Genomic DNA, 14,608 nt, shown 5'->3' on the forward strand with positions numbered 1-14,608 from the left:
GGATAAGCAGCTAAGAAAATTGATGGATGAACCTTTCTCCTAATCATCATGTCAACCAACTCCTGGGCTTTTCCTGTCATATTCCCAACATTCACAGTCCCTCCAATCAGTTGTAGGCTGTTTCAATTCCTCTTCTTTTTCTCCCAAAAACTCCGCTTTCCTCTTCTTCTTTGTCTTCAACCGACAGTAGCTGAATTTCTACTGACGCCCTGCTGGTTAACGGTGCTGGGGTCAGATGTTGTTAACCCGGGCAATGGCCGATCCAGTATGGGATTCTTCAGATGAACTTTCAGATTGATTTTTTTGGCAACGTTTTAAGACAGATGCTCTTCCTGATGCAACCCTCAGCATTTATCTGGGCTTGAGACCAGCCTAGAGATTGCACTGGGTTGTGCCGCCATCGGGCTGCAATGTGCATCTAGAAGCCTTCAATTTTCTGAAAAGCTGACGGTGCACTTCATAATCCAACGCACCTTATGTATGGATCAATATTAATTCCTCATGGCTACCGTAGTCAGGGGGCGGCCTTGAAGTACAGCGGTTATAACTGGTAAAAACGAATTCCAATACCACACCAATTGTGTGAATGAAACCCCCAAAATGGCTCCTGTCAAGAGACACGGCTTACGACACTGAGTTGAAATTCAAGGTTATCAGTCACGCAATAGAACATGGCAATGATGCAGCAGCGAGAGAATTCCATATTAAGGAATCAATGATCCGTAAGTGAAGGAACCAATAAGATGGTCAACGCCGAGCAAAGAAGACAAGATAGAGTTTCGGAGATCATGAAGCAATATGACCACAGTTAGAGAACAAACTTGAACAGTGGGTTGTTGAACAGAAGAGCAGCAAGAGAAGTGTTACAACAGTCACTATTCAAATAAAGGCTACAGCACTGACATGCAAACTTAACAACGAATTTAGAGGTGGTCGTACTTGGTGCTTTCGGTTTATGAAAAGATGTACTCTCTCCATCCACACACGAACTACTGTTTCAGAGCAACTGTCAAAAGTACGGAAGCGCATTACTGACACACCCAAAAAAAAAAGGTTGCGTTTTACATAACAATGTGAAATGATTCACGTTATGTATGTATGTTTTTTTGGTGTGGCAGTAATACGCTTCCGTATACTGCAAAAACAATATCACTGGGGAAAAAAAATTGTCCGGAGCACATCATCAAAATGGATGAAGTTCCAGTCACCTTTGATATTCTTGTGGAACCGCACTGTGGATAAAACGTGAACATGTACAATGAATGTGTGCACCGCAGGGAATCAGAAATCATCCTTCACTGTAGTTCTCACATTGCAGGTTAATGGCCAGAAACTTCCACCCATGGTTATTTTCAAGAGGAAAACCATGACAAAAGAAAACTTTCCAGCCAGTGTTGTCACCAAAGCTAACTCAAAGGGATGGATGGAATAACCGAATGGCCGAACACTTGACACAGCAGATTAATAAAATTTTCTTGGCAACAACTGTTATTTTATTGTCATTTCAACACAAAACCTCCTCTTACATTCAAGAGTAAGCAGCAGACTTTAGAAAAACAGATATGTAATGGGCACATAGAGAGGAGAAGCAAGACACAAACAGCAGTTTAATATTTGTACCAGACATTTATAAAAAAAAAAAAAAAAAAAAAAAAAAAAACACACACACACAAGACCTCATGGAATTTATATTCAAGTGGATTAACCTGCGATGTATGAGATTGCACTGCACATGCCGTTCAAAACACTTTAAACATGAACAATACGGTTCCTCTCAAACAGTTTTCACACTTCTGGATGTCCACAACTCAGTGTAATATGTAAACAATCCATCAACAGTCTCCTCTTCTCATTCATGATTAACACGTACCTCATGGGAGGTGTTGACATGCTATCTCATACATCACTGCACTATTCTGTGTAAATGTATGTGCAAGAAAGTTCTTCCTCTTTCCAGTTCCACGGTAACTAAAGTGAGAAGCGTGTTTCTTCCTCTGTTCAAAAGATAAAATAAAGTTATTCCATGCGAGATAGCTGCGCCAACAGGAGGCTAATTAACTGCTAATTTTTGTAGCATTTAAGGGATTTGATAAAGGAAAAACACCATAGTATTTATACGTACAAGTAAAAAGAACAAAAACATACACAGTGTTATTCTCACTTTAAATGTCAAAAGTGTTTGGTGTCTTCCGTTTTTTGTTTTTGTTTGTTTGTTTCTCTGGGAGATAAACCAAATGGCTCTCTCGGTATTTAAGGTTTCCTAACCCTAACCCTATGAACAAAATAGTAGAACCAGTGATATTGTCAGTCTCAGACTTCCCAAAACCATAAAGTGGATGTTTCCTATTTGTGTATTCTTGTGGAAGTGGACTATGAAGAGCCATATTGCGGACATGGCATCAATCCAAGGCTCACAAATAGTTGCTGAAAGCTGGGTGTTGGCAAGGTGTTGAAAACTGTGGCCAGCAAATGCACTCTGTACCAGCGTGGGAAGTAGACCACATTGTTTAAGAATGACAGGATTGTGTCACACTTCCGATGCACAGTGTCAAACAAGTTTATCTTTGGCACATCAAAAAATGAGAGACAATAGTGCAGGGCAAACACTTTCGAGCCCAACCACCAGGGTGACATTCAGGTTCAGCAGCCAGCCATGGGTACTCCTTCCCAAGATAGATTATATCTGCATAAAGTAATGGCTCAGCGTAAAATCTTTGTTCATTGATGATGCATTTTGAAAGTGGAATATATTTTCTTTTTTATAAAAGAAAAAGGAAACATCTAATTCATACACATTTTTACCCAACTTGCCATACTAGTCATGTGCCTTTCAGTGTGTCTCACAATGACACAATAAAGTGTGGCTTTAAACAGTTTTCGAAATGCGTGGGGGGCAAAGTCCCTGATCTTTAATTACGTAAATTCAATTCTGTCACGATCCTGCCACTCCAGCCCGGGCTGTGCGGGTGCCCACGCGCTCGCGCTAATTGGGAGGCACACACCTGCGCCTCATGCGGGCTGATTATCCCATGTATATATAGGACCCCGATGACGAATGGTGCTCCGCCAGATCGTTGAGGTTCATCTCCCGTTCCAGCACTCTAGTATCCCTGATTGTCAACCCGTGTGTACCGACCTTCGCCTGTTCTTCGACCGACCCCGTAAGCCTGACTCCCTGGACACTTCTGCCTTCCTTGATCGATCTCCTGTGTACCGACTCCTGCCTGCCTGCTCGCCTGCTCTCTTCGCCCGACATCCCAACTACCGCTGCTGCACCTGACTGCCTGCCCGATCCCCGACCATTTAATTATATACGTTTTTCCCCGAACTACCTTGCATCTGACGAATCCTGCATTTGGGTCCTACCTTCGTTCCGATGGGTTGTAACACATTAATTAATTCATTCATTTTCCAAATCGTTTATCTTTATGAGGGTTTCGAGCCTGCTGGAGCCTGTCCCACCAGACTGGGTGAGAGGCCGGGTACAACCTGGACTGGTCGCCAGTCAATCACAGGGCACAAATACTGTCAACAAATAACAATTTGCACTCATTTTCACAGTCACGAAAATTTTTTGTCTTCAATTACCTACTATGCCTGTTTTTGGAATGTGTGAGGAAACCGGAGTACCTGGAGAAAACCTACACAGGCATGGGGAGAACTTGCAAACTTCACAGTGGCAATACCGGTCGAAACTGTGTTATGTTATTTTAAAAAATAAAAAAAATAAAAAATTAAATATATACAGTCATTGTGTGCTACTAGTCTAAGCAGATTATTTGTTTAGTGTTGTCATTTAAATAGATTATCAGAATACAGTTTATGACCAATTTGTGCAGAAATTTAGGATACTCCAAAGAGTTCATATATTTTTTCTTCCCACTGTTGTTTTTTGTCAGAAAACGGTGGCATGCCCTCTCCGGGTGAGGGATGAGACCATCCCGCAAGTGGTGGAGTTCAAGTATCTTGTGGTCATGTTCATGAGTGGGGGAAGAATGCAGCGGAAGATCGACAGGCGGATCGGTGCACCATCTGCGGTGATGCGAACTTTGTATCAGTCCATTCTGGTGAAGAGGGAGCTAAGTTGGAAGGCGGAGCTCTCAATTTAACAGTCGATCTACGTTTCTACCCTCACCTATGGGGATGAGCTATGCGTTGTGACCGAAAGAACAAGATCCCGGATAAAAGTAGCCGAATTGAGTTTCCTCCGCAGGGTGTCCGGACTCTCCCTCAGAGATAGGGCGACAAGCTTGGTCATCGGGGAGGGGCTCAGTGTGGAGCTGCTGTTCCCCCGCATTGAGAGGAAGCAGCTGAGGTGGCTGGGGGCATCTGATCCGGATGTCTCCCGGGACCCCTCCCTGGTGATGTGTTCCAGGCACGTCCCACTGTAAAGAGACCCCAACCCAGAACATGCTGGAGAGAATATGCATCTCGGCTGGCCTGGCAATGCCTTGGGATCCCTCCGGAAGAGCTGGAAGAAGTGCCTGGAGAAAGGGAAATCTGGGTATCCCTGCTGAAGCTCGTGTCCCTGTGACCCAACCCGGACAAGCATTAGAAGATGGATGGATGTTTGCACTTTTTGAAGGACATTTAATAATTGGAAATTATATTGTGGACCCCAAGCAATGGTCCACAGACCTCAGGTTCAGAACCATTGCTCTACCTAGAACAGTGCTACAATACCTTTACTGTGGCAAGGTAGATAATTGACATAATCACACTCACAACACAACACCAGAAAAAAATGTAAGACAAAAAGAATACACAGGTTAATTATGTACCTTCTGTCTTTAGTGGAAGACCATGAATTGTTTTACCTGCATAGGTATTTGGATGAGGACATTATTTGTATCGGATAAATAATTTTAAAACAATTAAGTGTTTTTCAAATATTTCCCACCGAGCACATGATTATCCCTTACAGTGCATTAATTGTGCCACGCAGTGGTGTCCTTAGGCCAAGTTTTCCCAGGCTTTATCCCCCCTAATATGTTATTAAGCAGCTAAATTAATCGGTTAAAAGCAATCATTGTTTGCCACCTATAATCCATAACTCTTTTTGAAGACAAAAATAAATTGTTCACCAAAGACACTACAAGAGTAGAATGCTGATAAAGCCTATACATATTGCTATATTTTTTATATATGCTGTTTTTAAATGTTTGCTTTTATAAATTTAGTACGTATCCCATACATTCCCAAACTGGATCACTTTGTGACACTAAAATGACAGCGAAAATTATGTATTTTACCTACAAACAGGCAGGAGCGTGCGCAGGCGATACAGAAAGGAGAAAACAATTGAAGTGACATGTGAGAGAAGAACCCCAAAATACGTCCAAGACGTGTCATTAACCTGATCAGTTCTTTAGTCAATTTGTCTCAATGTATCTTGAAGAGGAAGAATTCAGTCTTGCAGTAATGTCAAACTTTAGCATATGATTCACAAGAGAGTGATGGACTTCAAGTCCAGGCTGCAATGTGTTTTGAGCCCTGTTATGTCTACGTGGTATTTTCCGATATAGAAGCATATTCAACCACCATTGTTTTCCTTGATAACGTCGTAATGCAATCTGCTCAGTGTAGTTGCAACCCGGCAAACATCACAGCACCACGGGAGAAGCATTCACAGTGTCACATCCCCATTAAGTACAGGACAGAAGAACGTGCAAAGTTTTTACTGGTCTTTGGTGAAAATATGAAGCTCATCCCTTTTGTTTACTAGAAAGCATATCCTATGCACCACCTGGGGGTGAAGTTCCCCACCACGACCCTAAAAACCAAGTGACATCTCTGGTGCCACGGTACAATGGTTGAAAATCACTTTGCTACAGTCGATTAATTTAATTTATGAAGGGGGAAGTTTGAAACCACATCCACATGCATGACTTGGGAGTTCAGTAATTCCATTGGATGATTGTTTTCTATCAAGCAATGTTAGAGACTAATCTTTTCAGTTAGTATGGACTGACAACCATGATACAATGTTTATTGATGATTAAATTATATATTTTTGGTGGTCATCATTTTTGAGGAAAGTTTAAATCAATACACAGCCACATTCATTAATTCTTTTGTTTTTTGGCAGTGCATGGTCAACGACACCAGGGGTATTTGGATAACCTTGAAAGGGCATGGTGACCAGACGTAAAATCAATATCAAATAAATCTCATTCATTTAAATAACTAGTTGTGTCCTGTTCATTTCCTGTTTGCCTTTTAGGCAGTGATGCCTGTTATTTGTTTTGTTTGCCTCATGTCTGTCCTTTCAGACAGGTCAATAGTGCTCGCAAACTGTCTACCAGTGACCAAGCCAAACAAGTACTTTCGAAAGTACAGTTAAAAGGGCATTGACTAAAGTGGTGCACAAATTAAATCTGAAAGAATTTAACACCACAAAAGACCAATGAAACACACTACATAAAAGTAAATCATAAGAAAACAAAACACAAAACTACTAACTATGCATGGAAGTGGGTCCTGAGAGGGAATGTAAAAACTGCACAACACAACAGAGGCTTTTTGTCTCCTGGGAATGACTGGAAGACATTTTCCTTTAGACTTCAATGATTAAGACAAAACAGGGGTTTATGAGCACTCTCGTGTTCTGCTCTGAGTTTCGGCAAGAGCACACCAAAGCGAATAACTACATAAATGGCATTATAATAATAGAACCTCATAGAGATAAAAGGATGAGGATACACATACAAACCCTCTTTTTATGTATCTAAAAAAGCAATATGTTGTTCCATTTTAAAATATTGGTCAAGTATTACACAAGCTTTAACACTGAACAGCTTTTGTCCTAACTGAGCTGGGTAAGTCGACAGTCTGTGCCATGAATCTGAACAGGCTGAACAAAAAAGAAAATGGATATATAAAGAAAGGCTGGAAAACTTTTATTTAATTTATTTGTCTACAATTGATGTTAAGAAAATTTTCTAATTTTAGTCTTCAACACTTTGGCAAAATCTTTTTTCTGACACCATAGGTAAGAAAGTAATCTGTTAGCACTAATATTTTATATGAAATACATGAGATTTCCAACGCAGCCCCCCCCCTCATTACCCAATCAATCCACAATTATGCAAAATAAAATATCCAAAAGTAATCAGGCTAAAAGTCAGTATATGCAGCTAAAACATATTGCTAAACACGAATAATTGAAGTTAAAACAAAAACATTAGGGCAGGCATGCCACAAATGTAGACTGAGAAATTTGAGGCAGAGAGGATTACGAAACATGGCCCATCATCGGAGTCGTCAATGACATCAAGGCAGCTGGACCGAGGGAAGAGTTAAAAAAAATGTTCCTCAGACAATGAACAGTTTTGGTTGACAAGAAAAAGATGACAAGCTGTGGAGACCCCTAACGTGACAAGCCGAAAGGAAAAGAAGAAAATCCATTTGGTGACTATCATGCGTTTTGAGGTCAAACTGAAAGTTATTTTCACAGGAAAGCTTTCAAAGAAATGTAATAAGATTCTGAGAATAATTTGTTTGGTCAGTTGTGCTATGCCACTTTCAATTCTTTCAGAAACATGTCAACCAGACCGTTTTTTGTAGGTGCCTCAATCATCTTTTCATAATATATATTGTCAGGTTAGTGTCAATATAATTCAGCCTTTTGGGGGCACAAACCACTTCTACCGTGAACCCATACATATAAAAACCTTGTGTTACTGGGCAGCTTTTGTCTTCTTCTTTGGCTATCCTGCCAGAAGACACACGTCTCGGTGCGACAGATACCTAGATAAGACCCGGACGTCTGTACTGCACATTCCTTTGTAATAAATCCATTAGCCGTTAACTTTTTCTAATCATTGGTCATATCTTCCTTGACTCGTGAACACGCGTAGGGTCCAAACTCGCAAACCCTATATTGGTCTGCTGTTTTAATACTCTATTCTCAGCAGAATATAAATAATACTTTAATAGAAGGTGTGGTACTGTTGCTTGCTCTATTTTTACCCAAAATACATAGATGAGCGTAGTTCAGCAGACCAGTAATACCATTTAAAGTTTGGAAATTGTAACCCTCCAGTTTCATAAGGCATATAAAGCAACTGTAGTCTTAATCTGGCTTTCTTATTATTCCAAATAAAATTCAGGAGCATTCTGTTGAGTCTAGTGAAAAAGAAGTCAGGTAATGGAAGAAGTATGGTTTGGAAAAAATATAAACATTTCGGCAAAACGCTCATTATAACTATGTTTATACGTCCCAACATTGAAATTGGCATAATCATCCATCTGTCTAGTAACTGTTGTACCTCCAAGATTAAAGGGTCATAATTAACCTGAACGATATTGTTAACTTTTAACAGGATTAAGTCTGATGACTTTGTATCATTAATCACATAACCTGAGAAACTACCTGTCAGGTTCACCAATCAGACATTCATTAAACAGGACAAAAAAGGAAGCAAAGACACCAGTTCAAGTCTCGCGAGGAGAGAGGAGAGGAACTGTCTCGTACAATTCACCACTGCACTCTCTGATTATCCTCTCCCCAGCACCTCTATTTATTTAGTTTTGAGACGCCCCTTATTTACATGGATGTTACAAAAAGGAGACGGCAAGCAAAACAGAAACAAGGTGTAAATGTTTGTTCATGTCCATGTGCATGTGTGGAAGATTGCTGAATACACGTGTGGTCATCATTTCTTTAACAGGCAGCAGTTCTAACAGTTCTGATTAGATGTTTTTGTTCTTGCTATCTCCTGCTAGGAGGCTGCCACGTTATCTAGGGCAGAACAAAGCATTTCTTTATTGGACGCAAATGTATGATAATTATGATCACAATTATTCCTACATTTCCCCCCTGTTTATCCTACATTTGCTACCACGTTTTCTTGAGCAGAGAAAAGCACAACTTTTGTCCCAAATTACGGAGCACTGAGATTTTCCAGACAAGACCACTTGTAAATCCAGTGGAAAATTGGTGAGTACAAATTTTTAATGATCTTGGAATGCGAATGGGCTATGTCCAAAGTTTACCAAAAATGCGAGCTTATTTTTTTGAGTACGGCGTAGGCCAATCTAATGGTTTTTTTATATCTGAAATATCAAATGATAAAACAAAATTTTGGGACTTCCCTAAAGTGATAACACGTATAAATCCTTACATTATTTTATATTGTGCGTACATTAACACCAAAAGGAATATCTACAAATATTTATCATTACTTGACAGCTTCAAATGTAATTATAGTGCCAAGCTCTATTTCAAATTAATTTATACCCTATTTATGGAAGATTTTAGATTAATCTAGATCAAGAGGTAGGCTCCAACATTCCCATGATTGTCGTGAAGATAAGTGGCTAAGAAAATGGATGGCAAGATCAGGGGGGGGGGTCAAATTACTAACTCATTTTGTAATGAAATGTACACAACATATATGTGTTAAAGATTTCTGTTGGTATCTAAAAATGTTTATTTAAATCTATTGACAAGTCTAACAGACTAGCAGTATCAGTTTACCTATTGGATACATGGAAAGCTTGGACCAAAGAATAGGATCCCAATCCCATCTTGTGTGGTGAATAGCATTCGAAAAAGGTTCCCTGAAGAAGATGGTGTTTACGAAGGATATCACAAAGCCATATATTGATAACTTATCAACATGAAGGCTAATACTGTGTTAGATCTGTGTTTTTTTTGCTTGGATTTGTGATAAATGTGCAATGTGTAACTGTAAACTGTGTGCATGAGCAACCAAAGCTATACTCAGATACTCATGACTGAAGTTTAAAGTTCAAATGAACCAACTTTTACATACGTGCAATTCATGTCCAAACAATATTGGTTTTGTAGCGGTTACATGACTACTTTGCTCGTTTGGTGCAAAACATGTACAGAGGCATCATAATGACATTCATATTATAGGCCAACATTCAAAACTTCTGTAATCACATTACGACTTCAGGAATAATTTGATGCATTATAGTAAAGAAAGTGTGTATTTGAACACCCTGCTATATTGCACGTTCTCCCACTTAGAGGGGTCTGAAATTTTCATCGTAGATGCATGCCCACTGTGAGAGAGATAATCTAAAAAGAAAAATCCAGAAATCACAATGTATGATTTTTTTAATGATTCATTTGTGTGATACAGCTGCAAATAAGTATTTGAAAACCTGAGAAACATGGAGTTTCAGGTCCTCCAAAGATTTTCTATTGGGTTTAGGTCTGGAGACTGGCTAGGCCACGCCAGAACCTTGATATGCTACCAAGACTATAGGCTAGTAATGTTTAAAAAATAAAACTGTGTGATCTTCCCCACAGACTGAGTTCAACAAAGGCTTGTCTGACACGTCAAAACTCTCATCTCATGCAACACTAAAATACTCAAGATTGAAGGTTTGAGTGCAACTGTGAATCAGTAGCCATGATCCAGCCATCCATTTTCTTACCTGCTTATCCTCACAAGGGTGTGTTGGAGCCTATCCCAGCAGTCATCAGACAGGAGGCAGGGTACATCATGAACTGGTTGTCAGCCAATTGCAGGGCACATGGAGACTGACAACAGTCGCACTCACAATCACACCTAGGGGCAATTTAGAGTCTCCATTTAATGCATATTTTTGGGACGTGGGAGGAAACCCAAGTGCCCAGAGAAAATTATGCTCTGGATGCTTCATTTTTTTCCTTGAAGTGCATCTGCATTTATGTGTGTTTTTTTTCAAAGCGGCTGACTTTTGACTGCAAAGTTCAGTTCCTTTTGGAAATTCCAGGTCGATGTTAGCGTGGAGTGATCTGAAATGTTGCTGAAGACAAAAGACAGAATGGCTGGATGTTGCGCTCAACAAAACAATGTGAGCTCTCCTGCTCTGGTATAAAACCTTCTATGTTCATCCACATGTTTTTCATTTAACTGCGCATTTTTTCCTGACATTTTGAGAGCAAATTTAATAAACTATTTTCTCCAAAGATCACAGTCCAACTAGGAAACTTTCAGCTATTTTCATTTGAATGCCCATGACAATTTCCAGAAATACTGCAATAAACTCCAACATATTGCGCACGCAAATACTGTGATCAACTCGTGCAAAGGGCGCACGCAAATACCCTTATGAACTCAAATAAAGCGGGCATGTACACTCATTAAATAGACATTATATGCTTCTGTTAAATGTCTTTGTGTTATGAACGCCCTTACTCAATATGTCCTGCAGAGGGCAGTGTTATCCTGTTATTTGGATTGTATTTTACTTGTTCCGTTTTACCGGTCAGTAAATAAAGGAGTGTTGTGAAGCTAAGTGGAACGCGAGTCCGAACGTTATTTTCCCTACCGAAAATAAATGCGGCTGGATAAAGCTCAATATAAGAAGTTCTCCAAGAGCTGTTACAAAATCTACCGCTGCAAGACACTGCGTTCAATAGGTTATGGGCCCAGGAACGACAGGCTAGAGCAAGGGTGCCCAGACTTTTCATACCACAAGATCAACTTGGGGGGTGCTGACGTCTTTTTTTTTTTTTTTTTTTTTTTTAGAACGACCAATAATGAAATAGAATGACCAAGCCACAAATATCTACCAACCACAAAAATACAAGTATATTGAGGATTCTTTGTGTAAACATATGTTTGTTTGCCTTGCATAACCGCATGAGCCAATATTGCGCAATACAACATAATGAACAATAAACATTTTTGTAACTATCTGAGTTCACGTTGATGATCACTAAACACCATGTGAATGAAAATGCACACCTGGGCTGTCTCACTCACGTCAGTGGATTCGTCCAACTGCAGTGAGAAGCACTCACAATCTCTGATGTCCTTCCACACTTCAGCCTTTGTGTCTTTACTCCAGCATCCATATTCATGTTTGATAAGATTTCTTAAGTGAGGGCTTAAAATAGTGGAGAACTCGGTGACTAGCGTGTCATGCATGGTGAGCTAAAGGTCAGAAAAAAATGGCTGATGTCTTTTTTTTTTTTGGTCAGCCCACCGTTGCAATTGACCAAGACTGCCTTGCAATCGACCGGCCGATGCATTGAGCACCCTTGGTCTAGAGCAAGGTAACGGAAAAAGAGAACTGTTAGCAGCCAAGAGAATGTGGAATGTAAACAAAATGGTGACAGCAGGAATGCCCAGGCAGATGATGTTCCAGGGGACAGATGATAAGTATGACCTGTAGGAGACAAGATTCCTTAGCCGGCTACATATTATAAAGCTAAAGGACACCGTCCTACGAGTACCAACAAGCGCAGAAGCATTAGCTGTAGACCCAGAGAAAAATGCAGACTGTTATGCTCAGATGGTTAATGCGCTCGACGATAAAAGCCAATCTTTGATAAGACATGAAGCTTCAGAAGATGGAAGGAGAGCACTCAAGATATTAAGTAAGCATTATTCTGGAAAGAGCAAACCCAGAATTATGAACCTATAACACTTCATTGACCACTATTCAAATGGTAGAAAATGAAACGGTCACAGATTACATCATAAGGGCCGAGAATATAATTTCAGCCCTCTGTGATGCAGGAAAGACAATGAGTGATGGGCTGCTTGTAGCAACTATATTGAAAGTAATGCCAGAATCTTTCAGACCGTTGGCTGTCCATGTTATACAAAATGAGGACAATGTTACATTTTCAGACTTCAAGAGAAGGCTGAGAGTCACTGAAGAGTCTGAATAGATGAAGGTGACTAGTTGTATTGACAGCGTCATGAAGACTTGCTTGATACAAAGCAGAGGAGACACTAAAACGCACAAGGATGAAGAAGCCAGTCTGATAGGTTACAAGTATGGACAAAAAGGATGTATCAGAAACAAGTTCAACTAAAATGTCTGATGCAGATTCTGCAGAAACAACACACACGCTGAATCGGTATGCAGGAAAAAGGGAAAAGAAGATAGAGAGAGAAAAATTGTTAAAGATGAAGAGGAAGACAAATATTACTAGGATTAATGTTTCACGGCCAAGCGAGCAAGCAGCAAGAGGACATCTACCAACATAAAAATGAAGGGGATGATGGTGGATACTGGAGCAACAGCTCACAATGTGAATTATATTACAAAGTTCAAGAACTTCGACAACTCTTTCCAACCCGATACCCATTCAATCAAGCTTGCAGATGGGATAAAGTGCAGCAGGATGGCTCAACGCTGACATCGCTGGACATCGACAGACACCAACATAGAGCACAGCCAACATACCCACATGACATCTTCTTGGTGGCAAGAGGGACAAATGCTGGAGCTACAGTCACCTTCAAGAAAGGGAACAGCTACATGATCCCCAAAAATATCCACAGGTTTGATTTTCATAAAAGTGAAATCTATTCTACTTTCCAAGTACTGAGAAAATTGTTCGCGATGATAAGTGTAATGTGTGTCATGACATGCAAACTTGGCATGAAATCCTTGGTCATTGCAATTATGAGGATGTATGAAAATTACAATGTGGTAAATGGTATGGAGATAAAAGGCAGTACAGCCATGCCGGCGGAGCTATGAGAAATATGCACAAAAGGGAAATTTGTATAAACAAGGAATAGGGAGCCAGACAGAAAATCCACAGCGCCATTGCAATTGGTTCACACTGACTTAGCTGGTCCTATGAGAACCGCAAGGTTAGAGGGGCACAAATATGCTACATCTTTCACAGACTATTCAGGTGCAGTATACTGTATACTTCAAAAAATCCAAAAATGATATCATATATGCAGCAGAGAGATTATTGCCAGAGTCAGTGTATGTGCAAATATGTGTGTATGGGCAAATAAAATGTATCCACTCAGTCAATGGGAGTGAATACCTAACAGAGAATTTAAAGCCTGTTAACTAAAAACGAGATTAGGCACAAAACCTCAGCACCTTATTCGCCCCATCAGAACGGGACGGCTGAGAGGGGGTGGCAAACACTTTATGAAATGGGCAGATGTATGTTATTTGGATATCAAATTACCAGACAGATTTGGGAATTATGCTATACAAACAACAGCCTATGTAAGGAACCAGTGTTAGAGTAACCACAAAGGGAAAACACTGTATGAGATGCTGACAGGCAAGAAACCAAACATGTTGAAACTTCAAAATTCAGATCTTAGTGTTTTGCCTACAACACACTAGAGAAAGGGAAGTTAGAATCCAGATGTGTGGAAGGTCTTTTAATTGGGCATGACAACTATAGCCTATAGCATTTAGCTATTATGCTGCACACAAATGGATTAAGTTGCCAACAGCGGTGACGTCAGCCCCAGGTTGAAAAACTCTTTGTTTTTCTCATGCTTTTTAGAATATATCCACTTTTTGATCAGATTACTTGCACTGTATGCTGTTTTAATGGTCTTTCTTTATATTTTGACATTTTTATTGTTTTTATGCAGTTTTAAATGTTTATCTCTTTGTTTTCAAATGCCTTTAATCATGTAAAGCACATTGAGTTACCTTGTGTATGAAATGCACTATACAAATAAATTTGCTTTGCTTTGCTTACCCGAGTCATCCTACACACCACCATCCCATGCTCTCAAGCTACACTCTCCCCCACCACTACCTTACAATCAGTAAACTCCTTCAGATTACATTGTCTGCACAAAATACAGTATAATCCACCTGTGTGCTTCTCCCTCCGCTCTTGTAGGTCACTCTATATTCC

General features: G+C 40.0%; 1 protein-coding gene across 12 annotated transcripts in view; it reads right to left on the reverse strand.

The window, feature by feature from the left end:
- Window positions 1-1,656: 1,656 nt before the first annotated feature.
- The window catches only part of ldah (lipid droplet associated hydrolase), a 40,413-nt gene continuing 27,461 nt past the window's right edge, over window positions 1,657-14,608 (reverse strand). For 7 of the 12 annotated variants that reach the window (XM_061842792.1, XM_061842802.1, XM_061842795.1 and 4 more), the window contains one exon: window positions 1,657-4,528. In XM_061842792.1, coding sequence (XP_061698776.1) covers window positions 4,149-4,528 — 380 coding nt within the window. In that variant the 3' untranslated portion in view covers window positions 1,657-4,148. Of the gene's footprint in view, window positions 4,529-7,703; window positions 12,136-14,608 lie in introns of those variants that run through there. The other 5 variants (XM_061842790.1, XM_061842787.1, XM_061842789.1 and 2 more) reach the window with 3 other exon arrangements.

The sequence above is a fragment of the Syngnathoides biaculeatus genome, chromosome 15 (genome assembly GCF_019802595.1).
Source record: "Syngnathoides biaculeatus isolate LvHL_M chromosome 15, ASM1980259v1, whole genome shotgun sequence".
NCBI lineage: Eukaryota > Metazoa > Chordata > Actinopteri > Syngnathiformes > Syngnathidae > Syngnathoides > Syngnathoides biaculeatus.